This window comes from Neurospora crassa, linkage group I (assembly GCF_000182925.2).
Source record: "Neurospora crassa OR74A linkage group I, whole genome shotgun sequence".
NCBI lineage: Eukaryota > Fungi > Ascomycota > Sordariomycetes > Sordariales > Sordariaceae > Neurospora > Neurospora crassa.
This window is the reverse complement of record NC_026501.1, coordinates 202,639-229,994: the sequence shown is the minus strand read 5'-3', so window position 1 is coordinate 229,994 and position 27,356 is coordinate 202,639. Positions and strand designations below refer to the sequence as shown.

The 27,356-nt window shown below is 45.8% G+C and overlaps 8 protein-coding genes across 8 annotated transcripts; 5 read left to right on the top strand and 3 right to left on the bottom strand.

The window, feature by feature from the left end:
- Positions 1-1,013: 1,013 nt before the first annotated feature.
- On the top strand, positions 1,014-2,177 carry NCU08090 (hypothetical protein). The gene has a single exon (XM_960128.2). The coding sequence runs from the start codon at positions 1,374-1,376 to the stop codon at positions 1,740-1,742; it is 369 nt and encodes a 122-aa protein (XP_965221.1). The 5' UTR covers positions 1,014-1,373; the 3' UTR covers positions 1,743-2,177.
- NCU16306 (hypothetical protein) lies at positions 2,116-3,060 on the top strand. Its single transcript, XM_011395024.1, has one exon. The coding sequence runs from the start codon at positions 2,354-2,356 to the stop codon at positions 2,723-2,725; it is 372 nt and encodes a 123-aa protein (XP_011393326.1). The 5' UTR covers positions 2,116-2,353; the 3' UTR covers positions 2,726-3,060.
- Positions 3,061-5,120: 2,060 nt separating this feature from the next.
- Positions 5,121-5,333, bottom strand: NCU08089 (hypothetical protein; the record flags this gene model as incomplete). The annotated part of the gene is made up of 1 exon (XM_960127.1): positions 5,121-5,333. One exon carries the CDS (start codon positions 5,331-5,333, stop codon positions 5,121-5,123), a length of 213 nt encoding a protein of 70 aa, XP_965220.1.
- Positions 5,334-9,015: 3,682 nt separating this feature from the next.
- Positions 9,016-10,599, top strand: NCU08087 (hypothetical protein). The gene is made up of 2 exons (XM_960125.3): positions 9,016-9,236; positions 9,298-10,599. Exons 1-2 carry the CDS (start codon positions 9,150-9,152, stop codon positions 10,144-10,146), a joined length of 936 nt encoding a protein of 311 aa, XP_965218.3. The 5' UTR covers positions 9,016-9,149; the 3' UTR covers positions 10,147-10,599.
- A 2,874-nt stretch (positions 10,600-13,473) lies between these two features.
- On the top strand, positions 13,474-13,890 carry NCU08086 (hypothetical protein; the record flags this gene model as incomplete). The annotated part of the gene is made up of 1 exon (XM_960124.1): positions 13,474-13,890. The coding sequence occupies one exon, from the start codon at positions 13,474-13,476 to the stop codon at positions 13,888-13,890; it is 417 nt and encodes a 138-aa protein (XP_965217.1).
- Positions 13,891-14,260: 370 nt separating this feature from the next.
- Positions 14,261-15,375, bottom strand: NCU08085 (hypothetical protein; the record flags this gene model as incomplete). Its single annotated transcript, XM_960123.1, has 3 exons — positions 14,261-14,957; positions 15,024-15,171; positions 15,225-15,375. The coding sequence occupies 3 exons, from the start codon at positions 15,373-15,375 to the stop codon at positions 14,261-14,263; spliced, it is 996 nt and encodes a 331-aa protein (XP_965216.1).
- Positions 15,376-17,507: 2,132 nt separating this feature from the next.
- On the bottom strand, positions 17,508-19,508 carry NCU08084 (hypothetical protein; the record flags this gene model as incomplete). Its single annotated transcript, XM_960122.3, has 4 exons — positions 17,508-17,887; positions 17,943-18,278; positions 19,050-19,070; positions 19,190-19,508. 4 exons carry the CDS (start codon positions 19,506-19,508, stop codon positions 17,508-17,510), a joined length of 1,056 nt encoding a protein of 351 aa, XP_965215.3.
- Positions 19,509-20,651: 1,143 nt separating this feature from the next.
- NCU08083 (hypothetical protein) lies at positions 20,652-21,600 on the top strand. The gene has a single exon (XM_960121.2). The coding sequence runs from the start codon at positions 20,778-20,780 to the stop codon at positions 21,237-21,239; it is 462 nt and encodes a 153-aa protein (XP_965214.2). The 5' UTR covers positions 20,652-20,777; the 3' UTR covers positions 21,240-21,600.
- Positions 21,601-27,356: the final 5,756 nt, after the last annotated feature.

Here is a 27,356-nt window from a genome sequence, read left to right as displayed (position 1 = left end):
CAGAGAAAACTGAACCCACGCAACAAATCACCGACGGGAACTCCCTGCCGCCGACCAAATTACGCAAATTACACTTGTGGTGCCCTGGCACGTGCCTGGGTGCTGGAGGCGGAAAGATTCCCCCCCAAACCACCCACATACTCACGCCACCGACGTCGTCACCAGTGGATTCTGCGGTTCTGTCGGTGATTATTCGCTGGGTCTTGATGCCGTTGGGATCATCATGGTGTCGTAAGGTGGGATCAACGATAACAAAACACAAACATGGAAACAAGAAGTTTGTGATCGCCAAATACCCCCAAGTTGGCAAATGGAAATCGGGAATCCAGACTCTCACAATTGAATGTCAACAATGAGAATTGAGAAGAAGAAACAATGCCGCCCATTGCACGGTAACATCTGCCGCATTCCTCCTTTCGCGTAAACCACAAAGCGCAAATAGTGGCATCCCGCCGGCATCGTATGTTTCAATAGATTGTGGTGTAGGCCCGAAACCGGGCAAGTGGCCCGAAACCGCCCTTGCCCACGGACCATGTTCGTCTCACAACAAAAAACCAACAAGATCAGAAAATTCTGGGGAAACAAGAGAGAGAGAAGGCGGCTAACGAACAACGCAATTTCCTGTGTCTTTTCCCCCTTGGAAATGAGGTGCCTGATACCTCCGGCGCGAGGTGTCTTTTGCAACGTCTTGGCCCGTGACGGGGCCTGTCTTGGTGGTATTCGGTACCTGGCCAGAACAGACCGTCTGTTGGCCTCGGCCCAATCAGACAAGGCGGTTCCTGCATTGATGGCCATGACCTTCCCTTTGTGGCTGCCCAAAAGGGCCAGGTACCTTGGCGTCAACAAAGGGCAATTTCGCAACAATGCGCGCCATTCCCATACCGGCACCTGGTCGTCGCCTAGTTGACCGAACCCCAGACTGGGCATGGATCCAGACAATTTCTTTTTCTCCTCTTGAACCCATGCTTGCCCGCCCCCTTCCTCTTTCCACTTTCTTACATACCTACTTACTTTATCTGCTCACCCACAGGCTTCGTTGGCAAAGTCCTATCTCTTCAAGAGCAAATCAAAATATCTCCCTCCGCCATTTGAATACTACACTTGGAGTGTTCAGGCCAGTCATTCTTTAATAACACCACCACCACCACATTTACGAGTCACGAATCATCATCGTGTCGTCGTCGTCAGCCCCGTCGCAAACAACAACATCTCACCGATACTTTCATACACACACCTTACGTTGTAAACGTACCGACACGCGCGCGCAAAGGGAAACTATCCAAAGACGAGCTTTGACAGCATCAATTGCAACGAGCAAGAAAAAAAGGCAGAAGGACAAAATCGATCTCCAAGAAACCAAAAAATCCGACAAAATGCAGTTCACCACCTCCATCCTCGCGGTCCTCGCCGCCCTCCCACTCATGGTCTCGGCCGACCTGTCCACCACCACCATGACCAGCACCGCCACCCTCACCAAGACGGTCACCTTGACGCATCCCCAGGTGACCACCATCACCTCGATCCGCGGCAACAGCACCGTCGTCCTTGCCACTACCAACACGCACTTCTCGGTGCCCACGCTGTCGCCCGTCATCGCCATCACCACTTCTTCTGATGCCCCAGTCGCCACTGCGAGCGTCGCGCCTACCCAATCGACCAACGGCGCTGTCGGTGGCATGGGTGGTCTGTCGCGCGCTGCTGTTGCCATGGTGGCCGGTGCGGTTGCTGCCGTGATGCTTTAAAATGGCGGTTCACTTGACTAGGGGAGGAGAGGAGGAAGCTTCTTCAAGTTTCGTCGGCCGCATTGTTGCCGACGGATGAAGCATATTGTCACACCACATCGCTGCCACAAACGCCCTCAAGCTCTTCGATGCGAAACATCACCTCGGCTCTTTTTCATCGTTTTTGGCATGCTTCCTAGCCTTTACTGGCGTGAGGAACATGCAACGCCGCATCATCTGGCGGCTCTGGCGCACATTGTCGGAGTTCATCACCACACAAACCAACTTTTTGGTCTTCACAAGTACACCAATGTTCATATTTTCACCTTCACACGTTAGAGTTAGGGCTGCTCCTCTGATGAGAGAACAGCCCACTTACAACTCTACTGGCTACAAGCTTTTGCACATTTTTAATACTTTCATTCGTTCATTCCAGCACAAAGAAAAACAAAAAAGAAAAAAAGAAGAAGAAGAAGAAGAAAACCGACCAGACCACACATTTTCCTTTGTCGCAAGTTCCCTATGTCGAGTTCCCCCCGTTGTCCTCCCTTTTCCCCCGAAACAAAAACCCCTTTTATATTTACAAACTTTTTTTTTTTCACCGCTTGCGGTTAACGAACACGTACGAACCCATGCAACGACCAAATACTACTTGGATACCCCTTCTTGTTTCATGCATTTTGCATTTTTCACTACGACGCTGCCGGTGTTTAGGGCCGGCGCCCCCCTGTTTACTTCACTTCACATTGACGGGGAAAGGGGACACACACACACACACATGGACACAAACATACAGACAGGGACTTGCGCGCGGAATGGTCTTCTCTTCCTTCTTCTTCTTCTTCTTCTTCTTGGCGTTTTTCTTTTTTTGCTGGCTGGACTTTTTCTGGGCACTTGTGCCCATTAATCCTGTTCACTCTTTCGATTGCCGGTCCATTGTGGCGGCAAACTCTGGCGCCTCTGCCGTGAGATTTGATACCCAACGATTTTTCTTCTTCTTTTGATGGTGCTTTTTGACTTGTTGGGGAGAGCAAGTTTTTGTCTTGGATACACGTTGTTGATGAGTATGGAATGAATATGATTTATTACCCAGAGAAGAGCGATAATGGGGATACCCAAGAGGCTGGCGGGCGGACGGAGAGAGGAAAGGGGATTCTTCAAAGCTTGAAGGAGGAGTAGCTTTTTGGAGAAGCAGAGGGAGGATTTATGACAAAGGAGGAGTGTAGCAGGATATATTTACGCGCGCACGCATGGTTTACTGGCGATTGGCGAAAAAGAACAGGCTTGCTTGCTGAGTTGATATACCCCCTCCCCCGAATCTGAATCTTTCTTCCCCCTCTTCCAAGTCTATTTTTATGTTCTTGCTTTTGGTGGCTCGTGTTCATGATGCCTGCTGCCTCTCTCGGTTGCGGCACTCGATTTGTGGTTGTGCATGTTTGACGAGAGTAGCCATGAGGTCATCCGGGCACCAATGGGTGCGGAATGAAATGAGGGCAAATTTGAGAATGTTTGCCTTCACTATTACCTTACCTACTACTGCTATGCTACTGTTGCTGTGCAATTTCCCTCCCCAAAATCTCACTCAAATCTCCCATATCTCCCGAGGCTCCTCGCTAAAAAAGCCAAGTGGGACCACGCAATGTCAGCGATAGCATTGTCTGATATTGATGCTCATAAAACAACGGGTTTTACTGCCTTGCCTTGACAAGATTCCCTTACAAACAAGATGGGTAGTTCAGGTAGATAACAACAATGCGCGAGTGAGCGAGCCGAGGCTTGTCGGATCTGTCAAAGAAATTGAAAGAGTATGTCCATTGTCCTTTCAAAGACCGTCGCTTTGAGTCAAGTCAGGTACAAAAAGCGACGGCGGAAAGGTCGGTCCGTAAAGGTGTAGATGTGTAGTGTAGTGTAGTGTAGTGAAGTGTAAGATGACAATTAGACTAGAACTCCCAGAATTGCTTTTGATCTGCATGATTATCGGTGCAGTTCCCTAGAGGTAAGCAAGCAGCAGGGAAAAGGCTTGTTTTTTTCTTTTTCTTTTTCTTTTTTGGGTTGAAGGTGATCGGCTGTTGCAGATCGACAGGTACCAGCGACGGTGGCTCACAGGACAGGATCATGAGCGGGAGTTACCGGCTTGCACTGGCTTACGGCTGCGTGGCTGCTGAAAAAGGAACCTAGTGGTGCAGCAAGACGGGAAGTACCGGTACTTTACAGTGGGTGTGGGCACTGCCCGTTGCCCTGGAGGATTGGGGAGACCAGTGGTGGAGGGCGGCTGCAGGTGCAGGTGCAGCTGCAGTGGTGATCTGGGGGAGGCGCAGTGCTTGCATTGCATGCTGCCCTGCCCGCCCGCGCTGTAGGGCAGAGGAGAATGGTCTTTGCCTGTTAACAGGCACCAGCATGGCCAGGATGGAGGAGCACGTAATTCAGTTGAAAAGAGATTTTTCACTAACAAGTCAGCTGATCGACACAGAATACAGGTTCTCTTCTGCCTGGAGGAACAAAGGAACCTCACCTCGCTGAAAGTCAAATTCAACCTCAACAAATTCTTCCAACATTTGCCCGACCAACTCCAACCGAAATTGGATCAACGTCATTGAGAATGGCGACCACAGTGACCACAGCGAAAGGGCCTGCTGTTTTCACACCATTCAGCTCCTGCTTTCCGTCGTGACTTGACGACCATATACTATATGACTTCGGCGCATGAAGTATCACCATGGAAGACCCGGTGATGATGAAACCAGGAGAGTGTTTCGAGGGCCGGAATCGGCTTTCTTTCTCTACGACTACTAGACTGCACTACTTCCCTGCCGAGTAGCGTTCAAGCCAAATGCACAGAATCAAGAGACGATGGAAGCACAATACAAAGCAAAACAAAACAAAACAAAAACAAAGCAGCATTCCAAGTAAGGGAGCTTCAAGGGGAATGAAACAAGGCAAGACAGGAACTTGGCGCTGCACAGACGTTGAGCGTTGAGCGTTGGGATGTCGGGACGTTGGGAGAAGCGAACAATGGACGCATCGATGTCTGAGACATACTTGCCGCTGCTGCAGTACGACGGGGAGGTAGTGAAGTCAAGTCTTTCGTCTCTCTCTCTCTTAAAACTCAATCTTGTATCGTCTAACCCTCTTTTCCCACTCATCTCACTGTCTTTCCCATCATCAACCTCCCACTTCTTACTTCAACTGTTCCGGTCCACATCATCACTTCGTTCCCGGTTCTTTCTTTCTTTTTTCTTTGCTTATCTTCTAAATCTTCCCGTCCCTTTTCCTCTCCTAACCACAAACACAGCCCCTTCCGACACATTCACTGATCCTTCTCAATTCATTCCATCTTCCCCACTTATCTCTCATGTTTCCCTCCCGTTATTCCCGCGGTTTATCATATCGCCGACCGTCCTACTCCCTCTTCACTTCAGGGCACGAAATATCCGAAGTCTCGCCACTGCCACCTTGCTCTTGCTCACGGGTAGGCTTCGGCGGGGGCTTAACGGGCCCAATGGGCTTGGGATAGCCGCGCGAGCCGTCGATCGGGGCGTTAGTGGCGGCACCGTCGCTGTCGTTGTTGGAGTTGACGATGCGGTCGTTGTTGTGGTGGGTGGTGGCGGGCATTGTGGCTGTTGTTGAGTCCAGAGGTATTGGGAATGCTGTTTGGGGGACACGCTTGGGGGGATGCTTGCAGATGGTATTGGTTTTGGTAGGGCACGTTGTAATGGGAGATGCAATGGTAGTCTGGATGCGCGGGGTGGAGAGTGGCAGTGGAAGTGATGGGTGGAGGTGAAGACTGTTCGATCAGAGTTGGGAGGGTGAGAAGGCGACCTATATACTCGAGTGAGTAGCGTTGGACTTCCTCTTTGCGTGCTTCGAGTGGACGTTGAGCATGTCATGGTGTTGGCAGAGTTGAGGGTTGAACCAACGAACGGATGGGCGAGATGGGATCAGAAATCAGTCGTTCATGTTTTCGGTGTTGTTGGTCGGCAGGTTTGCTAGCGCCAAGTGGCCTCCTCCTCGACCATCCTTTCAGTGAAAATCTCTCGAAGTAAATCATGTTTCGCAGTTTCAAGTGACCTCCGGTTGCTAGTGGCATCACGTCATGGCGCCCTCGAGGTGTCATTATCAGAATTCATGGCAGTCACTCGCGCAGATATGAACAATTAACGAGCGGGGGCAAACGACGTCGGCGTTTGATGCAATTGGGTTGTTGACGGAAAGGTACTATTCTCGTCGGTTGACACAATCTTCGTCCACGGCGCTGAGCAACAATCAGAGCCAACGCACGGTGGTTCTGTTTCTCGTTTTGCCTTGCCACCAGATTCTGGATACAACATGATGTCGAAGCATCCACCAACACCTCGTCTAAGTAGGACATGGCGCTAAATGGAAACATGCACGCGAGTCGGATGAAGAAAGCCCGTTATGGCGAAGAAAGCAGTCCTCGATACGCTTGATTCGCTACTATCCTGTCTATCTATATTAACCGAAAACATTGGTCGTTCCGTTGTCACGAACTATGTGCCTCATTGGCTCGAGTGACATGTCTGTTTCGAGGTCCTAAGCAACGACAATTACTCGAATCTCATCAAGCACCAGAGTTGATTTCCTAGGCCGTACATGCACCACGTATCAGGAAGGCATAGAAGTAGCTAACACGACGCATGTCAAAGTGCTTGAGGATCAAAAAGCCTCATATTCCTGTCTTGTTTGCGGCTATTTCTTCTAGTTTCTTGTTTGTTGCTCCCCAATCCGTCCCGTTGACCTTCCACACTCACCTCCAGCTTTCAAGTTTTTGCCAAATCTTCATCTTCAGTTTCCTTTCTTTCCATCATCATATATCTCTGTCTGGCTATCCCGCCACAAACAACTGCCACCTTCCACCCTTTCTTCAACATACAAGAAAACTTCGGCACTGACAATGACACTGCGGACTCGTGCACCCCTACGAACTCCCACCAGTGGCCCCCGCACTACTAACACTCTATGACCTGTCCGTGCCGGAAGATACCGCAGTAGTAGACGGGGAAGGGTTCTGGACCGTGGTTGTCGAGCTACCGGAGCCATAACCACCGCCGGTAGTACCGGTTGTGCCGCCAGTGTTGCCACCAGAGGCTGAGCCGGAGCCGGTGTTTGTGGTAGAACCAGTCCCGGACCCGGAACCGGAACCGGAGGAGGAGGAGCGGGCGCCGCAGCAGGAGAAGTAGCTGGACATATTGGAAGCTTGTAGGCTATGGATACGATGATGAGTGGTACGTTGTGAAAGTTGTGCTGTTCGAGGTGATGAGAGAACCACACGAGGTATGGATGCTCGTGAACCAGTTGGTGTTATACCTCACGCTCGACAAGTGTTGAGTTGTTTACGGATGAGCTGCGGCTCAGGGTGAATCACGGTGGAGTTGTGTGATGCACGAAACAGGGAGCCCTTATTGTCACGCGAAGTCTAGGTGCATGTGCTCTCCAGTCTGGTGACGGAAGATTTGCCAGCACTAATGACTGAAGAAATGACTCGGTCATTATCAACATGGCCTTTCTGACGCACCTGAAGCTTTCAAAAACCTCTAGCGGACAAGTTGGTCACTGTCATCCTCGATGCTTCAAAGACTTACAGTGTCCAGATGCTAAAACTAACATCTTGCTTTTCAAAACATCAAAAAGAACCGACTAGATGCTCACCACAAGAATCGCAAGTCAAGGACATGCATCCGAAAACCCAAGATCAGACTGTTACAAGCAATTGTCTTGACGCCTTGATGCCAACACTGAATTAGGAGCCAACATACCGCACCTCTAGTCTCAACTGCCTCGACCACGAACAACTCAATGAACAACTCACGCTCACACTACGTTCCTTCATGATTCTAGTCTACATGGTTGCAACCAACATCAATTTACGCGATGAAGCCGTATTCATCATCTAACAACTTGCCTTACCAGACCTCTATCTAGTACCAGAACCACAAGAACTTCCACCCGCGGTACTACCTCCAGCTGAACCTCCGCTAGTACTCGGCCCGCCCACAGTTGTGTTTCCACCACTTCCGATACCAGGAGAGACCGTGGCGAAGCCCTGAGATGAGCTATTGTTGCCAGAATTGGTGCTGGAACCGCTGCCGCGGGTGATTGAGCAGTAGCTGCCGCCGAGGGATATGTTTGTGTTAGAGCAGCTCATTGTGATGGGTATGGCAGAATGTGTTGCTCAAAGGTCTCTACTGGCTGGGTGAATTTAGATGAAGATGGCGCAAGCATTGATAATGAACATATAGCAGGGGTTGAGGGCATATACCTAGCCAGACCTTTGAGTTCAAATCTTTCGAGATCGGTGCTAATCCGTTAGCAACACAGCTATATCGAGACCCTCAGGGCACCGTCAAGTTGGCGGTTTCAGAGTTGGAGTTGCCAACGACACCGAAAAGAATTCACACAAATGAAAACCGGAATGCCAATCTCCCCTTCGAAAACAGCAATACAATGTCCAATGCTTTTAGAGGCACCAAGATTCAGACCAATGGAAACTCTGCATGATGCATCACAAAGACCTCTCACTAAGAACGTGAAACCGACACAACAGAGCAATGCTTGCATTCCGCAACCACTTTCGAACATGGCGACTAGCCGTTAACGGACTAATAATTCCGCATTGCAGAGATTGAGTGAATATCTCACATCCCACGTTCCTTGTCACACTCTTCCTCGGCTATAACACCGTGGCTTTGCTTGAACGGTACCTGAACAGGGGTAAGTAAACAAACGCGGGTCAGCCGCTTCAGCTGATAGACAATCACACTGCCGGATTTGGCATATCAAATTTCCATCCGTCACGGCGTCGAAACCAACACAAACATTCTTCAACCAAAATCGTTCTGGAACTGTGCGAGTCATTGTAACAACGATAAGACATTCCGACGCTGTCGGCACTTTAACGCGCATTGTGATCACTGCAAGGGCTACCTACCGGTGGTGTAACTCGAGCGGCATGTCGAACATGAGCTTGAATGCTTAAACCGACGTAAGGATTACACCGCATCTCCGAGACAAGAGCCCGTTCAGCCTCTTTTTGGTCTTTCGGTGATAAGTGTGGGTTCGCCGGATGCAAAATGACCGAATCCGTCTGAGCTAGTGGCTGGGATTTCAGCTAGTCGGCGATCCTAACGTGCTAGTGCCTGACGATATTCAAAATCGGGCTCGGATCGGCACGTCTTCATCTCCACCACATCGGTGAACATCCGGATCAGCGGATCTAGTGGAGATATGGGGTCTTCAGCTTTCTTTGCTTGAACTCTAAGCGTCCACCGCTACAATTCTTGGAGGTCATGCTTGATTCTATATTTCCCTCAATGTCGACAACCATGAGCTACTGAAACGATTAAAGGCTCGAGACTTTGTCCACTTCCTCCAGTCCGTCGGAGTGTACGATACTCAACGAAACGGGCAAAGATGTATCTCCCATTGCTATTGCTGTTCAGTGTACTCTGTCAGGAGACACTTGCAAGGACTCCCACAAATCCATTGCTCTGGTCCAGGGTGAATTATGACGCTTCTCCCGAACAAAGAGATGTACCTGAAACTGACACAGCACGACCAGCAACCATGTTCCATCATCGACATGCCTTACCACTCCGGCATGCGCGGCCGCAACGGCATCTACTGGGGATGGAATCCCGACGTCGAGAACGGCGATAACATCACCATGATCAACCGGGCCACCGGCCACCAGGCCACCACGGTCTCCTACTTTTCGCAAATCAACTCTCCTTCCGGTTTCGACGGGCACCAACTCCTGCGCCACCTCGACGAGGTCAAGGGCACCGGCGCCGCCCTCATCGCCTCCGTCATGCCCAACGGCCTCTCCTTCAACGAAGTCACCCCTGCCATCGCGGCCGACATCGCCAACGTCGTCCGGCAATTCACCGACCAAGGCGTCGAAGTCTGGCTGCGCTTCGCGCACGAAATGAACTGGTACGTTCGCCCGGGTACGTACCGCGGCAACTCGACGCAGTTCGTCAAGGCGTGGCGAACCGTTTACGCGGCTGTCAAGGACATTGAGGGGTGCATGATGTTCTGGTGCCCCAACAACGCCAAGACCATGGACTTGTACGAGGAGTGGTGGCCCGGGCCGGAGTACGTCGACATAGTTGGTATGGACATCTATGCGAGCAAGACGACGGCCAACTTCCGCAACATCTATGGCGGGTTCTACGAGGCGTATGCGAAGAAGTATAACAAGCACTTTGTAATACCCGAAACGGCGACGAAGCCGGATGATGTCGCGTTGAAGCAGAGCTGGTTGAAGGCGTTGGCGAGTGATGATTTGAGTGCGTATCCGTGCTTGAAGAGTATCAGCTGGTTTGAGCTGCGGAAGAGCTTCGACTACAGGGTCGTGATGGGGCAGGGAAACGAGGCGGTGCAGGAGTCTTTGAAGAATTTCCGATGACAACCAGGGGCGGCGGGAGTTTCAAATTCGTCAAGAAGATCAAAAGTCTGGATAGCCGGTGCTGTCGCCGGTCCCGTCGTGGCCCTGTTAGCTATTGGCGCCATAGCCTTTTGGTGGAAGGGAAGGAGAGCCGAGAGGCGTGTCGAGGCCTCTGATAATCCGACCCAAGACTGAGGTCTTACCTCTAGCTGCCGTCGCCGTGGTCCCCTAGACTGGCTCCGGGCTATTCTCGGGAGAAAGAACCTTGGAGCTGCCGTCGCCATCGCTGTTTCTGAGGTTTAGTGGCGGAGGGTGCAGGTAGGTATTGTGTCTGAAGGGGGATTAGGAGGATAGCAGGAAACGGCGAGGGTTTGAGCGAGGAGGCCGCGGATGACGAGAGGAGAAAGAGACGAAAGCTGGTCAAGTTTTGTATAGAGGTGGTTACCTACCTCGAATTAGGATGTCGCGATCGATGAGAAGAGAATACCACGGTTTGGGATACAACAGCCGCTGTAATACATAAATCCGAGTTGGTCTTTCCCGGTTTGTGCTCCACCACCACCAGAGCCACCTGCCGCGGCAGGCGTGATGCCATCAAGCTTGACATGAGTACGACTACCCAACGTACCTACCTCTGGTACCTCTACATATGGGGCCCGGGCGGAGGCAAGACTGAAGCTGGCTCACAAAATTCGGGCAGGGTTTGGCCGGTGATGGCCGGCTGGGAATGCTGCCCATACAACTGCTCAAACCTTGGGTGTAAGTCTCTTAGAAGCGGCGCAATGGTGTATGCGTTGTCAGAGGCAAACATCGAACGAGGAGATGGCAATACAACAGAGAGATGTTGGTTTAGGGTTCCACATGTTCCGCGACTTTGATGTACAAGGCAACCAAAGACGTGTTCAAGCATTTTCGAGGCGGATTGAACCGCTCATGTAAAACGCGTTTGGAACAACTGTGTGTAGCAATGGGCATGTGAGGGCCTTCTTTTTGGTTACCTCGGGATTAGAGCTTCATAAGATGGCACACTAGATCTTCATTTTTCGTGATCCATGTTTCTGACTTGTTGGAATTCTTGCCGTTTGGTAAAAGCTTTCCAACTCCTCATGCATGACGAACTGTTAATGATGACGATTCACTTGTCCTTTCTGTGCTTACCTCTTCTTGGTTTTGTGAATGCCGGAACAGCACAATCGACCCAGAAGACGGCAGTCACCCTACCACAGTATCTCATCGGTTTCACTGATTTTGCGGCCCAAACTTGTAGGAGCTCTTGCACTGCAATAACAACACTGAATTGAAGCAGATATCGGAAGAAGAAAAAAGCCTTATATCATGACCTAGAATCAACATGAATCTCGAATGCTCAGGCTAACGGATAGTCGTATAGCATCATGGTTATCGTGCCCGGACGATAGCACCTTTCACGTCAGTAGCACCTTTGCTACATGCATGATTTTTGGTGATGTCTGGTTTAACTCTGACATTGTGACTGCTTGCTCGTGGATCACACAATACATGGGAAATGGGAGATCACATATATGGTATGTCCAAGCCCAAAGCCTTCACCCCCAGTCATATCATCTACAGTCTCGACTGGGTAGAGGTCCCTACTAGATACCTAGAGGAACCTTACCAAAATCGGACTGGACCTGCAACAAGGCAAAGTGACTAGCTAACATCAAGCCCATCTCCCAGCACAGGATGGAACGCCTACTGCCTCACCACAACTATCTACGAAAGCTATCCCTCAGCAACCAACAGTTGGGTCAGTTACGGGTGCTCAGACGTCACTGGCGATCGCCATTTTACACTTTACCGCAACCTGGACATCCCATTGGCTTCCACGACAACGACTTCCTTCGCTCAAGACAGCGACGGCCCATCAAAAACAGCAAGCCCCGGATTATCCATGTCCGGGGTAGCATCACAGCCGACTGATAACTCCGACTCTACAAAATCATCATCTCCAGGTTCAAGAGCGTGGATAGCAGCCGCCGCCGCCGGTCCCGTCGTAGCCCTTTTAGTCATCGGCGCTCTGATATTCTGGTGGAAACAAAAGAGAGCCAAGAAGCATATTGAGACATCTAATGTCTCAACTGATTTCAACCATGAAGCTCCGGTGCAATCTCGCAAGTCCGACGAAGTTTCTGGACTGCCATGGCCGTGGTCAGCCACCTCTAGGCCTGTGGTTGAGTTACCATCTGAAGAAAAAGCTGTGGAGTTGCGATGGCCGTCGCCTGTTTTTGAGGTTGAGTGAGGTGAAGTTGGAGATGACTTGTTGATCCGAGTCAATATCATGAGACTTTATCCAATGCGATGTTTGAAGTTTTGTGAGATTTCTGAACTGCCGTCCACATACCTCTAAGGTACCTACGCATGGTCTCCTAGACTATGGTGTTTGAGTTAGGTATCGTCCAGGGGCACGGTGATATCCCCGAGTCCGATGTCTCGATGGAATTGAAGTGCTGTGGCAAGGTCGCTGAAGAGGGTGTCAGGTGTTAAGGCTGCGTGATGGGGGTTGAAGGTTACCGTTTGACATTTAGGGGGAGTCAGAAAGGCAGGCCTTGGAAGGTTAATCTTGTGAGTTGATGTTCCGTTGGAAAGAAAGAGCGCCGTCAAGAGAGCAGGCGAATTCAAACGCGACAGATGCCAATTCTTCTCTTCTCCGATGCAATGTCTCATATTCGCCAAATAAAAAAACGATTAAATCCACGACCAAACAAAAGGAAGCGGGTTAGACCCAGAATCTACAGGACAGAGTAACACAATCCAATCAAAGAAGTCTTGACTCCGGTTGCCGCTCTTTCCCACTGTGTGCTTCGAAGCTTTCCCCTTCCATCACCCCAATGCGCTGGCATCCCGCCTGAAACAAGTCCGTCCTACGTTCCACGCAACGGTTGACATGGTTTGGGTAACTCAAGTACGACCCTACCATGGCGGAGATTCGAGTCTTCGAGAAACTCTTGCGACACTTGTCCAACCGCTACCCGTCTGTCCCAGGGTGGCCGCTGTCTGTGGACCACCCAAAATGGCCTGTTCATTTCCCTATTTGTTCCAAAATCGTTCTATATACAGGTAGGAGCAAGATCCCATCAGTCGGGGAAATGTCCGTAAATAGGGGCGCGCTGTCATGGGCTCAGAGTCATGAAACTGATAATCACTGCCGCAGTGATGAGATCGATCTGAGAACTGTCCCGGTATAGGTAAGTTAGCTTCCTTCTTGATTACTGGACGGGAGGTTTGACTCTAACAACGGAGCTGAAGAAAAGCAACCGCATCTCCATAGCGGAGAAAAGTCAACAACCAAAAGACAAAAACCCAACAAATTAAAAGCCTCCATCTCCAATGAGCAACAGCTCGTGGAACATCGGCGAAGTGATCGCTCTCAGTCTGGGCGTGGTCCTCATTTTCGCCCTCTGTTTCGGCTTTAGGATATGGTGGGGAAGGAGAAGGGACAAGAGAAGAAAGCAGCAAGAAAGGGATGGTGTTAATGTCGAGGCTCCGCATGGTGAAACTTCACATGATGCTGGGAGCGAGGGACGTTACGACCGCCCAACAGTCGTTGAACTGGTTCCAGTCGATACCAACGATGGGGGTCAAAGCCACGAGCAAAAGGGAGGTAACAGTGGAGGACAACAAGGAGGCGGACTTGCTGAAGAACATGTCGGAGGAGGACATGGAGAAAGTGGGCACGGTAGTGGTGGTGGTGGTGGTAACGGAGGAGGAGGAGGAGGTAACGGCGGCGCAGGTGGTACTAGTTAGGTAGGAAGCTACCTACGCGGTCGAATCAGTCAAAAGATGAAGAGGGGCTAGTTGTTGTGGTAAACGCGTCGTGTTCAAACATCAGTGGGGGGGACACCTCGCTAGTTGAGTTAAGGAGGAGCGGGCGTGAGAGAAGGCCCGCGGAAAAGAGAGCTTGTATGCGCAAAAGGCAGAACATCCAAAGATGAAGCTCATCTCACCGTCTACAGGTCCCGTATGTGCTCCTATCGACAATGAGGCCCGACCGCCATCCTTTTTATTTTCCACACCCTCCTTCTCTCCCAATAGCTTCGATATGTATGGTATTAGAGCGGGCCATCACAAAGAGGTGTTCCTGAATCCTGATTGATCTTGCTTCCACAAAGTCAACTCATGGAGCCTCGGCGATAGTATGTTGATGTCGCATTCCCGTTGCATCTAGCTCAGACACTGGCCTCGGTGATCCTTGCCACGACGTCGTATTGGAGGTTCCGGAAGCAGGATATTTGTACGGAGACGTGTTGAAAGCATCATGTGGTCCCGGCGAGTGTGAACTATAATGTGGAGGACTATTCGAAGGATGGTATGGAGCAGCGGGAGGGCTAGAAGGGCTATTTAGTTGTGGGGTGTGGTCGTTCTCGTGGGGACTGCCGACGTATTCGGGGAAATATCCACCTGCTGTTCCTGTTTGTGCCATCGAAGGGGTGTTGCTGCTCTCTTGTCCGCTCTTCCTTCGGCGCCACCAAAAGAACAATGCGCCTAACAGAAGCAGAGCGACAATGCCTCCGGCAACAGGCCCGGCAATCCAGGCTTTAGAAGTCGAGGGCTTCGGGTCTATGGGGGCGTCGGTAAGGAACGGTGAGCTGCTGGTGGGAGTGGTAACAGCCGACGTGAGAGATGGCTCCGAGGTTGACGCGGATGGTGTGGTAGTTGGTGTCATGCTCGTTGAAGTTATCGAGTCTTCGAACTCGCGGTATATGGTGTAGGCGGACCATCTTGTAGCACAATTCATCTCTATCCAACTTTTGTTATGCGAGGGGAAACGATCATATATGGTCATGGTGAAGCAATTCGGGTGGCCCTGATCACTACATCATTGACGCGTTGGGTCAGCTGCTCACATCGTTTACAAACAACAACCAGACAAGACGTACCAGGTCCAAGAACTCCCGTAGAATTCATACATGGTCCCACCATCGCACCTGGTGGCGAAGTAGCAATCTGGCATCTCTGGCCAGCAACATGCCGCCAATGTACTCCAGGTTCTGAAGATGGCGGTGGAAGGACAGGTGACCGGAGATTCTAAGTTGAAATGGTTAGAAAGGATAGCCGGGGTTTCGGTGAACAACACTTACTAGTCCCATCGATAGGGCTAAATATGCCTTGATAATTGTCCGCGAAAGTAGTGGTCTGCGCTGTGCAAAGGGTAACCATTCCACAAGCCCACACTAAGCCCAAGTAAACGACAAGCTGCAGGCTAGGTCTGAATGTTGTTGTCAAAGCCATGGTGACGCCCTGGTTGTAAAAGGTTGATTGCTTGGGACAGGAGAGTTTGGCATGCAGGGACCAAAGAGATGATGAGTGAAGAGAGAGGCGGGAGAGGGGAGTACTAGTATATGTCTCAAGGAACCTTGGAAGTTTAGGCCTGTTCTGTCCGTCTCGATCAGAGTTGGAGATGCTGTGTAACGCCGGACACAGCTGTGGGCGTGATAGTTCATGGCTCTGGGCTCCATGTCTTGGCCACGATCTACAGATCTTGCTTTATTTGGCACCGCGTTGGGTGGACACTTTGGAGTCTCTATGTAGCAGGCTGAGAATGTGGCAGTCCGAACAGTTGCGTGGTATTGACGGCAGCGAACCAATAAGCTTGGTGTGGCTTCACAGCCTGCTGGGTCGAGACCTCAGCTCTCTCATGCCCCAATGTTTTGGTTGGACAAGATGCCGCGGTCCGGCCAAGTGGAAGCTGTGGCGTAGAGGCGGATGGTGAAACAGTTGTCCGTAAAGCTGAAGAATCGTCCGTCCTGTCGAGGTGGCGAAAAGATGCGATTGGATGGTGGAAGCTGGAGGTATTTGATCTTTTGTTCAATACTGAAAAAAATGCGACAAAGTGCTTGAATTCGGGAACAAACAGAAAAGCGGAGGGAAATAGATTCTTCTCAAGGAAAGAAGTGCCGGTGTCGGAAGAACTGGGATCGGAACCTAGAGGTAGCGCAGTGAATTTGCCCAGGGCCCGGACTTTCACCGGCCCGGAGTCGGGCTTAGTGCCTGCCGCTCTTGCTCTTCCCACAATTGACGGCTCTTTCCAGTCTCTTGCAGCTGTTGTTGCCTGTCACGCCTGTCACGTCTCCCATCCTTTTTTTTTTCTAAATCACATCCGCGAGTCTCGTCTACCTACCTTGGCCTCCTTGGGTCTATAGGTTCCTTCAGTTGATCCTTCTTTCGTGGTGTGGCCGGTTGGTGTAATGGCACCTAACATTCCCGGCGTGGTAAATCTGCGTCTGCATGCGTGCCGCAGGAAGAAAACGATCCGAGTCCGTTACGGGCCATGACACTTCTTTTTCCCTTTTTGGCTTTTTACCCCCATCCATATTTCTCAACTTGACTACGTGCAAATCAGAAAGGCAAGGGTGCCGGCAGTAGTTTAGATACTAGTAGTAAGTGGTTGTCATAGGCAGCGTGGCAACCCTTATCAAGCTGTTGACAGTTCTATCCTTGAGAATCCGTGAAATTGTTATTGCATTGATAGTTCCTTGCCTAAATCTGCCTACAGTTCTACTTCCTTCTTGCCTGGGCAACAATGAGTCCAGTGGTCTGCAGTTGGTCGGGTGGCCCGCACTAGAGGTAGAGGTAGCGCACAGGCCAGCTGCACTCTGTCATCAACCGACGTTTCAACCTCCCAATGACATTTCCTCCTTTGCCTCCTCCCTTTTGGCTTTTCTTTTTCTGCCTCCATTCTTACTTGAAATCACCTCCATGAATCGGCCGTTTTCTGACCCCATTATTGACCCTCCCACGACGGCTTCGCGCTCTGCTTCGCCAGCAGCCCGCCAGCGCCTAGCAGAACAAAGACGGCGCAGCACACCGCGACGGCAATCCAGATGTCCATGTTCAATTCCACCGGTTGAAGGTCCCCTATGTGCAGTACCCTCCGTCGCTCCTTGAGTGCTGTTCCTGGCAGCAGTTCTGTTATCAAAATCTGACTCCGGCACCGGGCTGCAGGTCACATGTGTCCGTCTTGCCAACGCGCGGAGGTTAGGTTCTTCTTGTTGGACGAGGACAGTTTTCACACTTCCTAGATAAACTTTGGTCGCGGGTAGTCAGTGTACAGACAGTCTTCTCTTCGCTTACCAAGGACAACGATGTCCTGGATGAAATCACGGTGCTGACCCAAGTAGTTGCAGTGCAGGCATGAATCACGTATCATGGCCCATCCAGCGACGTCTCCGCATCACAATCTTCATTCTCTATCAAGACCGCGTTGTATACGTTACTGCTCCAAGATCCAACATCCCTAGCCTCAGACGAGTCTCAGCCCGGTGGCAATCATACCAGATGATCCATATCCCCGGTCAAACGACAAACAAACCATGTCCAATTGAAAACCCACGCATGCCCTGCACCGCTTGATCCTTTCCACCTTAAGCTGGAGCCACCACTTCGTTTTTCGCCGTCCTCCTCTCCGCCTTCCTTGCCCAATTTCTCTTAATCGCCCCCCGCCACGTTTTTAGGTACTTGACAGTATCCTTCCCACCGACAAGACACCGCACAAGGAGATAGACAAGGTGCATAGCAATAACGATACCCATGCCCATAAGGACATAATACACGGGTTCCATAGGCACCCAGTACCCGTTCTTTTTGTTGTAGTCAGGGTCCTTGGCTGGATCGGGGGTACTGGGGGTGTTGGCACGTATGGTCAGATGGGAATCGACATTGTCGACATCAGCACTTCGGCTGCCGAGGCCTGACCACGCCCTTGGCTCTTCGCCGGGCGGGGTCGGGGATTTCGCCTCGACGGCTGAACCTTTTTGCAATCTCTGGGTCAGGCGGAGCGTACCCTTTGATGTCTTGACCGTGCTCGGCAATGGATCTGTAGAAGAGCTTTCCCGTCGCGTCTTCGCCATTGCTGGAGTGATGGGAGACGTAGCGATACTGGACACTGCACACGAGGGAAACGGGAGGCCCCGTTTGGAAGATGGAGCATGAACCGTGGTTCTTGACATCAAACTTGATGTTGCGCTTGGGGACTCTTGTTTCGGGTGCAGGGATTTCGAGGTGAGCTCCTCCAGGCTCAAGGAACTGGTGAATGGAAGCGGAGCGGCGGTACCAAAAGGCAGGCCGGGAAGGCCAGATGCCAACAAGGAGAGGAGAAGAACGAAGCGCATTGCCAGGTGTCGATGGGATGTTTTCTGATGGTTTGTCAGGGACTGAAACGATTGCGTTTTTTACTCGTTGGGTGAAATCTGCTGTCCTACAGAAGGCAAAGACTTGAGGCATAATTTCATGCAGCTCTCGGGACAAGCCCCTTCTGAGGAGTGCACTCCTGCTTATAAGATGGCTGGACCATGACTGTTGAATGGAGAGTGGCACGACAACGCTAACACTTGGAGCAGGAACAATTAAGAAAGATAGGCTAAGCGCGCGGCGAAAGTATACGAAATCTGACATCTGAAAGAGCATAGCACGTTCGACAATGTTTTGCAATTGCGGTAGATTCCTTCTAGCGCCGCAACTGATCAACCTTCTCGACACTAATCCTCCTGACCTCCAAGTCATTGAACCACCAGGGCATGTTGGTGGTCCATATGCTATTTTCGGCTAGCCTTTCAACCGTTCATCGAACCAACCGGGGCTCGTTTGAAAGCTTCACACTGATGCCATGGCTGACGCAGGGTCCCAGAGACCACTCCCTTTCACCAACAAAGCACATTGTCCACGACCAACCTCCAACGAGCCGCACATACGCGCTGGTACGCTAATTTTCGTTGCAGAACACCACCTCGGCGACAATGGGAACACAGACGGAAAAGGTAAATCAGTTTTTAACTCCTCGTCATTCATCGCTTGTTCTAACAAACGCCGACGCTAGCACCATAATCCATTCACCCACCCAGAGTCCATCACGTCCAATTCCTAAACTCTCCTCCATATCATCGATCTCATGCCCGCAGTCAACTCACCAATACCTCCAACCATCGCATCTAATCCTCGTGTCAATATCTTGATCAACCGTACAAACCCAAAACAACCAACCCCAACCCCGCTCCCGCTAATAATCCTCGCCTCTCCAGGATGTTGCTTCCATTTTTCCAGTCTTTACCACCATTCACCTGAGTGCTGTTGTTGTGATTATCCTTATTCCCCCCCTCCAAATCTCCATGGGCTCCTGTCGTGGGCGAGCTGCTCGAGGTGCTTGATGGGCCCTGGATCTCGATGGTAGTCGAGGCGGCCATGGCTTGCGAGTACAGACTCTTGGCGCCGTTGACGATGTCGTCCCAGGAAAGACGAGGGTTAAGGCTGGGCTTGTCAATCGAGGTTGGGGAGGAGTGATAAGAAGAGGGGATGGTTGAGGCGGGAGCGGAGAGGGCGGCTGAGAAGGATACTAGGAGCAGAACTTGGAGACAGGTTGAAAGATGCATTTTTATGGAATGCCAAGCTGAGAGTAAACGAGAAGGCGCAAAGGTGAAAAAGGGGCAAGAATTTCTTGCTGATTTTGCTGTAGACAAAGTGGGAAGAAACGGAATACGCCAAATCTTTGGTTGGCTACCCAAAATTATATCTGGGACCTCTCTATTCGAGGTGAGCACTCTTCTACTTGTTGCTTTAGGTGTATCGTTCATTTGGAGACAGATGTCTAACTCGTAGTTCATGGCCTAGTGTGTTGTCACGAGCTTCTCAATTCGTGTCTGATGGATGGCACTAGACCTTTGGTGTGTCAGACCTGACCCGGGAATGTTCATAGGGGATATACTAAGCTTGCAAGAAGGGATTAGATTCTCTGGGGAATTACGGGCCTGACGGGAGGTCGGGAGGCATCGGTGACGGAGTTCCGGTGGTCTGTGCACTGGTGCAGGCCACCCGACCCACTGCTGGCCCGGACGCAAGGGAGGAACTAGCTTTGGACCTGGGCTAGCGCAATGCTAACACATCTAGCGACGCTGATGGCCAAACCCAGTTGAGGGTGTGTTAGCAACCTGATATGATATGCAATGCAATGACCCCTCAATGGGCGAACTTCTTCGACAGCAGTTGGAAGGTTCAAACGACCAAAGCACGACATCCTCATCTTCCCCCATTGTGTTTACTTTCAATTTGCGCCCCAGCCCTCGACACCGGCAATGCCAATCATTGAAGGCCACGGTATTGTTTCCGAAAACAAATAGCCAACAACTACTTCGCCCCAACGGTAGACGGACGCTGACAATGCGGACAAAGACCATAGGCCTCTGCGGGATCAAAGAGGACCGGAAACCCAAAGTACGCAAACAAAGCGCCAGGGACACTCTTTGCCAAGGGCTGAGAAGATTTCTGTGGCAGTGCGAGGCAGGCTCATACACGCATTCAGAAATGATTTAGCTGTTCAGTTTGGTGTGCATCACGCAAGATGGAGAATATTAATTTGACACAACATCTCTAGTTCTCCTTACAAGCTAGTCGCCCAAATAGGGAAGCTGATTCACTCTACAGCAATCAACATCGTCACCGAAATTGGGTATAAGGCGTGGACATTCGGCACAAAGTTTGATACAGAGTATCGTACTCGAAGCAGCGGTACCGAGCCTCCCAAGCACATTGTAACATTGTCGAGTTATTGATATTCTCACGGAATCCAGATAGCTCGCCAAATACGAGTCCGACGGGAAAACAAAATCAGTATATCAAGCACCTATCCCCAGTCTTTGCCCACAATGCACCCACAACTGCTTTTCCGCCTCCGGCTCCTACTGTGTGTTCTTCTTGGCGTCTCTGCGGCCTTGGTGCTCCCTAATCGGAACCCCATTTCGCGAGATACACCCGAGTTGATCAACGTCGGCTCCAGCAACGAGGCAAGTCCCGAGAGCACAACGATCTACTTTCCGGACCATGTCAGCCCGAATGTGCAAACTGCCAGCACCGCTCCATCTGCTGTCGAATCGTCAGGAGAGGTTTCCCCTAACAACAACAAACGAGGAGAAGCCCATAGTTCGACCTTTCAACAGAGCGCGGCAGAAGCCAAAATCGCCAGAGATGATACGAAAGAAGCAGGCAGCATCTACAGGCGAGACGGTGGGGGATCGAACATGACTATCATCTACATCATTGTCCCCATTCTCGCTGTTGGGCTTCTTATTGCTGGCTGTATTTGTTTGCGCAAGTGTCAGGGGCATTGATCGATTCATGGAGATGGATGGTACAAGATTGGTCGGGAAGGCCAGGATCGGAGTGACGACAGGCTTCCAGAGGCGGAACAAGAACGGGGGACATGATGTGAGATGGCGTGGATGACAAGAAGCATAGAAGAAATCGGACTGGAAGCTAGATACTTAGGGCGTGTTCGTTACCACAGTAAAAAGTTAGAGGGTATTCAGATTTGCAGGGTTCGGGTCGTAGTAAGTATACTGGCTTACTGAACTGCGTAGTGTTCGGTATTTCTCAGTAAAAATGCTTAATTTTTATGTAGGTCGCTGCAACCACTTGCAACCACCTACACTTTCTCTAAATTGTCGATTTGACTAATTAGAGGGTTAGAATCCCCTTAATTCTTAACCGATTTCCTTACTATACTACGCCTCGATTTTGAGCCGTAATATAGTAAGGACTATAGTTGAACTTTAATATCTAGTGTATATACCCTATATTACAGCGCCTTATTATTATTAATATATATATATTAGAAAAGTTGGAAGTTAGTTAATTTTGAATGCCGTTATACTAATAAATAGCTATCTACTACCCAATTTGCTTAAATTAACCTTCTCTTCTATATCTTTTTATTTTTTTTTATTTATATAGTAATCTTATTGATTTTATCGATTTTCTTAGCTTAGTTAATTTTTTGGTTTTAAATATAGTATACGACGATAAGGATAAAGAGTATAAGGATTTTTAAATATAAATATAATTCGCTACCTTTAATATTACTATTATTCTATATATCTTTATATTGTATAATTTAATACCGTTGAGTAAAGTCCGATTAATTTACTACTAAATAATTGCCTTATTTCTTATATTGGCGGTAGAATTCTATTTCCGGATGCTAGATAACCTTTTCTTTAATGAATTTTGTATATATAAGGAGACTTTTAATACCCTTTATTTTTAGTTTTATATTTACGGCGGCCTGCGGGAGGGGTAGTATCTTAGTAGTAAGTATAGGTTTGTTATAGGTATTAGTCTATTAGCTTAAGGTAAATTAATAAGGATATTGGGTATTAAGTTTCGTTATAGTTCTAATACTATTTATAAATTAGTATAGATTTAATATTACTATTAGTATTATTATATTAATTAATTTATTATACTATATAGGGCTTTTTACTATATTATAGAATACCTCCTTAAATTAGCGAATATTTTTATTAAATAGCTTAGTCCCGAAGTTTAATTACGGATTTGGAGGGATAGTAAATAGTATCCCTACTTTTGGAATTACTTTAGAGTAATAAATAGGAAGTTCTTTACTATATATATAGAGATTAATTAAATATTAGTATAAATTACTTGTAAAGGCTTTATTGTTTAAAATATTTTAGGCGTTATTAATATAAATAAGTGTTTTACTTATTTGCGTATAGGTTGGGAAGGCTCTGCCTACGATTCTTGTATTTTTAATAATATTATTAATAACGATTTTCAAATCCCTAACGATTAGTATTATTTAAGGGATGTAGGTTATTTAGGAATAAAGAGATTATTAGTCCTATATTGTAGTATTCGATATTATATACCGGAATAGGGTTGTAGAGCTTTTTAAAATAAAGAGGAGTTATTTAATAAATACTATAGTTCGTTTTGAATTAACGTTGAGATTGTATAGGGTATTTTGGTTAGGAAGTTCTATATTTATTAAGTAGATTAAGAATATAGTATTTTGAATTAGAAGGATATTATTTTAGTTACTATTAGCCTATATAACTTTATACTTTAGTATAAGAATATATAGGACGAATTTAAAGAAGTTCGGAGAGTAGTTTGGAAGTTGGTTACTATTGCTACTCTAAATGAAGAGGAAGGTTAATTAGATAATTTTAATATAGATAATTTAATTATAGGAGAGGTTAATAAAATATATTAATTTTATAATAAAATTGCGAAGTATTTGTAGGTAGATTAGGTAATAAGGTATTAATTAGGGTAGGACTAGAATAATACGGTTTACTTTTACTTCCTTCCTTCTTTCTTTTTTCTTCCTATAGTTAAATAAGGAATATACTATTTACCCGCCTCTATTTATAATATATCCTATTTACCCGTAGGTAGTAAGTTAGAGGATATAGTACTAATTTACCCTTCTATTGGGTTAAGGTCTTACTTTAAATTAATAATTGTATTAATTATAGAGAGAAGAAAAGAAAAAGGGAAAAAAGGATAGAAGGGGAATCCCTAGGTTTGTAGTATATAGTATTATACTTATTTGCCCGCTTTAATTCGGATTATTACTTATTTGCCTATAGGTAGTGGGATTAATACGGTATTAGTACCTTCCAACGGTTTGGGTCTTATATACGATTTATAGTTTAGAAGTATAATTTAGGGGGTAGAGGAGGGGGATGCAATTAGAAGGGTAGAAATAGATAATTAATAATAAATTTATTTTAATAATATAAAATTATATTCCTCTAAATTACTATACTAAACGTACGGCCTAATAACCGGCTCGGTCTTCTATTTAACGGTTAAATATTCGCGTAGGGTAGCCTTCTTAGTTAGTACTTTATTAGCCTCCCTTTTGGCCGGTACTTCATTAAGATTCTTCTTTATTAGTATTTCGTCTATTAAAATCCATTACCTATAATAGTACTAATACTCTTCAAATCGATAGCTTACTTTTTTAGTAATAATAATTTATACGATTAAAAAAATAATAAAGCTTAAAATATTTATTAAAAATTTGTAGTACTTGTAACCTAAATTTTAATAATAATTTTTATTATATAATTTTGGAGAGTAGTTATTAATTAGCTTATTAGTTTATTAAAACTTTGCGGCACCTATAGCCCGAATTTCAATAACGATCTTTATTACGTAATTTTAGAGAGTAATTATTAATTAGCTTATTAATTTAATTTTTAGGCTATTAGGTTAGTTTAGGTATTGAAGTTTAGGTATTATTAGTTTATTAGTTTAATTCTTAGGCTATTATTAGTAGTATTAGTTTGGTTCTTAGGTTTAATTAATTATTATAATTTAAGGGTTGTTAGTTTGTTAGTTTGATTCTTAGGCTATTATTAGCGGTATTAATTTAGTTCTTAGGCTCGGTTGGTTATTGTAGTTTGGGGGTTGTTAGTAGTATTATTTTACTTATTAGGTTCTTGGTATTTTTTAGTGATTCTTAGCTTCTATACGGAGGTCGTCCGTAAGGTTTTAGTAGTATTGAGTAATAGAATACAATCCTTCGGAGGAATAGAGCGAGAATTGGATTTGGAAAATTAAATTAGAGGTTGTTATTCTTCCTATTATTGTTAGTAGAGAATTTAAGTAGTAAAATAGGTAGAAAAAAGTAGAAGGAATAGGACGAAAATAGGTTAAGAACGAATAGAAATATAAAGGAGAATAGGACGAAAAATAAATAAAAATAAATAGAAATATAGATAGGAATAGGAAGTGGGAATAGGAATTAAAATATTATTAAAGAATAAGGAATAGGAATAGGGGATAGGAATAGGGATAGGAATAGGGAATAAAAATAGGGAATAGGGAAGGGAATAGGGAAGGGAATAGGGAAGGGAATAGGGAAGGGGACGGGAAAGGGGATAGGGAAGGGGGATAAGGAAGGGGGATAGGGAAGGGGGATAATAATAGGGGTAATAATAGAGGATAATAATAATATTAAATTCGCCTTAATTTATAACTAAATTATTAATAGATAATTAGCCCCTAATATTTAGTTTTTAAATAGCTTTATAGCCTTCTAGTACTATTTTATTAGCTTTAATATAATTTAAACTATTAGCCTTCCTTTTTACCAGAAAGAATTAATTTAAATTACTATAATATATAAGGAATCTATTTAATCCTATTGCAGTACGCGGCCTATAATTTTACTTAGTAGAATCCAATAGGTATTTAATTGGCCTTCTTTTTAGCCGGTATCTTATTAGCGAAATATAAGGGATAAGTATAAATATTATAGTTAGAGAGGTACGGTCGGTTCTCTATATTATTAATTATTAGTATATTATTAATAAAAGTAATACTTATTAGTAGTATAATTCTTAATTTAAATATTATTTTGCGGGTTATTAGATTAGTATTAATAGAATACTAATTATACCGTTAGTTAGCTCGTTAATAGGAAAAATAATAGTAGCTACTACTAATACGGCCTTTTACTTAGCCGTTATACGCGGCTTATACGTAGAAGTAGGCTTCTTCTTAATATTTAGATTATTTTTAAATATAGTTAGGAATGGGGTTATTATACTTTACTTAGCCGTTATATACGGCTTGCGTATAGAAGTAGGCTCCTTTTTAATATTTAAATTAATTTTGAATATAGTTCGGAATAGGATTATTATAATTTGGGGTAGAATTATTATAATTTAGGGTAGGATTTATTATAATTTGTAGTATTATTATTATTATTTAGAATAGCGTTGGTTGTAGTTTGTAGTAGTATTATTCGTATTTAGGGTAGTATTACTTATAATTAGGAGATAGTATTAATTATAATTTATAGTATTATTATTATTATTTTATATATTTTATTGTTCTTTTAGGTATTTTTATTAGTATTTAGTTAGTATTAATAGTATTAAAATAGGTATAAGGGTAGTTGAAGATTAGTATTCGAATGGAAGTTAGAAAGTGAAATTAGATGTTATTAGTTTTATAGTTATTATTTTCGAGGAGGTTAGAATTCAATTTTTTGTCTGAATGAGGTAGGAAAGTTATCCGAAATTAGTAGGAAGTTTATTAAATTATTGAAAGAAGTTAGTAAAATTGTTGGAAGAAGTTCGTTGGAAATTGGATAGAAGGCCTATTATTTTTTAGGAATAGGTTAGTAGAGGATTAGGAATAAAAAGAAGAATAGGAATAGGAATTGGAATTAGAAAGGGAAAGGGAAAGGGAATTGGAAAGGGAATTGGAAAGGGAAAGGGAATAAGAATAGGAAAGGGAAAGGGAAAGGGAAAGGGAAAGGGAAAGGGAAAGGGAATAGGAATAGGAATAATAATAATAAGGATAATAAGGATATTGAGGATAATAAGGATATTAAGGATATTGAGGATATTAAGGATAATAATTATAAGGGTAAGAATAATATTTATTTATATATCTGAAAGTAAAGAAAAGTTGAGGTAATTTCGCTGGCCCTCCGCTTAAATTGGCGACTCTACTAATATAAATATTAATTTATTACTATAGGATATTAGCGGTTTATTTATTTGAATTTTACTTCTTCTTATTATTATTATTATAAGAGGAGAGGTTAGGTTGTAGAGTTAGTAAATAAAATAAAATAAATAGAAGGATAAGTAATTTATATACCCTTTTAATTTATAATAATATTAATTTTAATTTTAATAAAGGTAAATTCGCTTAAATTAAGCTAATAGAAAGCGTAATAGTAAGTTGAGATGTAATTGAAGTTGGAGAGGGGTAGTTAGAACTCTTTAATCTATTGTACTTTAGTAATAAAATAAATTTATTTTAGTAATTTAGGGTTATAATAGCCTCGCTTTATTAGTTTGGTAATTGAAGAGGGTGGGGTCGATGGTTTTAATCTATTTAGTAATTTCGAAATTAAAAATAAAGTTTCGACTTTAAATTATTGGAAATAGACTAGCTTTGAATTATTATTTATAAAATAAGGTTAATTGAGGGTAAAGAAGTAAAATACGGATAAGTAAATTAGAGGAATTATTAAAAGGAGGAGAGGTTATAAGGGTAGCGAACGGGATTTTAGAAGGTTAGTACGTACGTTGGGCTATTAAATATATTGCCCTTGTAGGGGAAGGGTATATTATATACTATACCTAAACGGGTAAAATTACTGTTTTAATGAAATATATAAATATTTTTATTATTATAAGACTATTATAATTTTTTTTTTATACTAGCTTTAGTAGCCTTCCTATATTTACTTATATATTAGTTTGTACGTTTGGTTTTAAAGAATTTATCTAACTAGCGGATAAGGTTCAATAAGGTAGGATGAGTTAGTAAATGGCTAGTACGCGTACGGTTAATTAAACTCTAGGTTTAAATATAGAAATTAGAATTTAAAATCGATTTAATTTTTATTAATTTTAATTTAATCGTTTTTAGAATTTCTCCCTCTTAGT

Excerpts from the sequence above, each read along its gene's own strand:
- NCU08090 (XM_960128.2), top strand. The coding sequence starts at position 1,374 with ATGCAGTTCACCACCTCCATCCTCGCGGTCCTCGCCGCCCTCCCACTC.
- NCU16306 (XM_011395024.1), top strand. The coding sequence starts at position 2,354 with ATGCAACGACCAAATACTACTTGGATACCCCTTCTTGTTTCATGCATT.
- NCU08087 (XM_960125.3), top strand. The coding sequence starts at position 9,150 with ATGTATCTCCCATTGCTATTGCTGTTCAGTGTACTCTGTCAGGAGACA. Across the intron at positions 9,237-9,297 it reads ATCCATTGCTCTGGTCCAGG|CAACCATGTTCCATCATCGA; the intron begins GTGAATTATGAC and ends CAGCACGACCAG.
- NCU08083 (XM_960121.2), top strand. The coding sequence starts at position 20,778 with ATGCACCCACAACTGCTTTTCCGCCTCCGGCTCCTACTGTGTGTTCTT.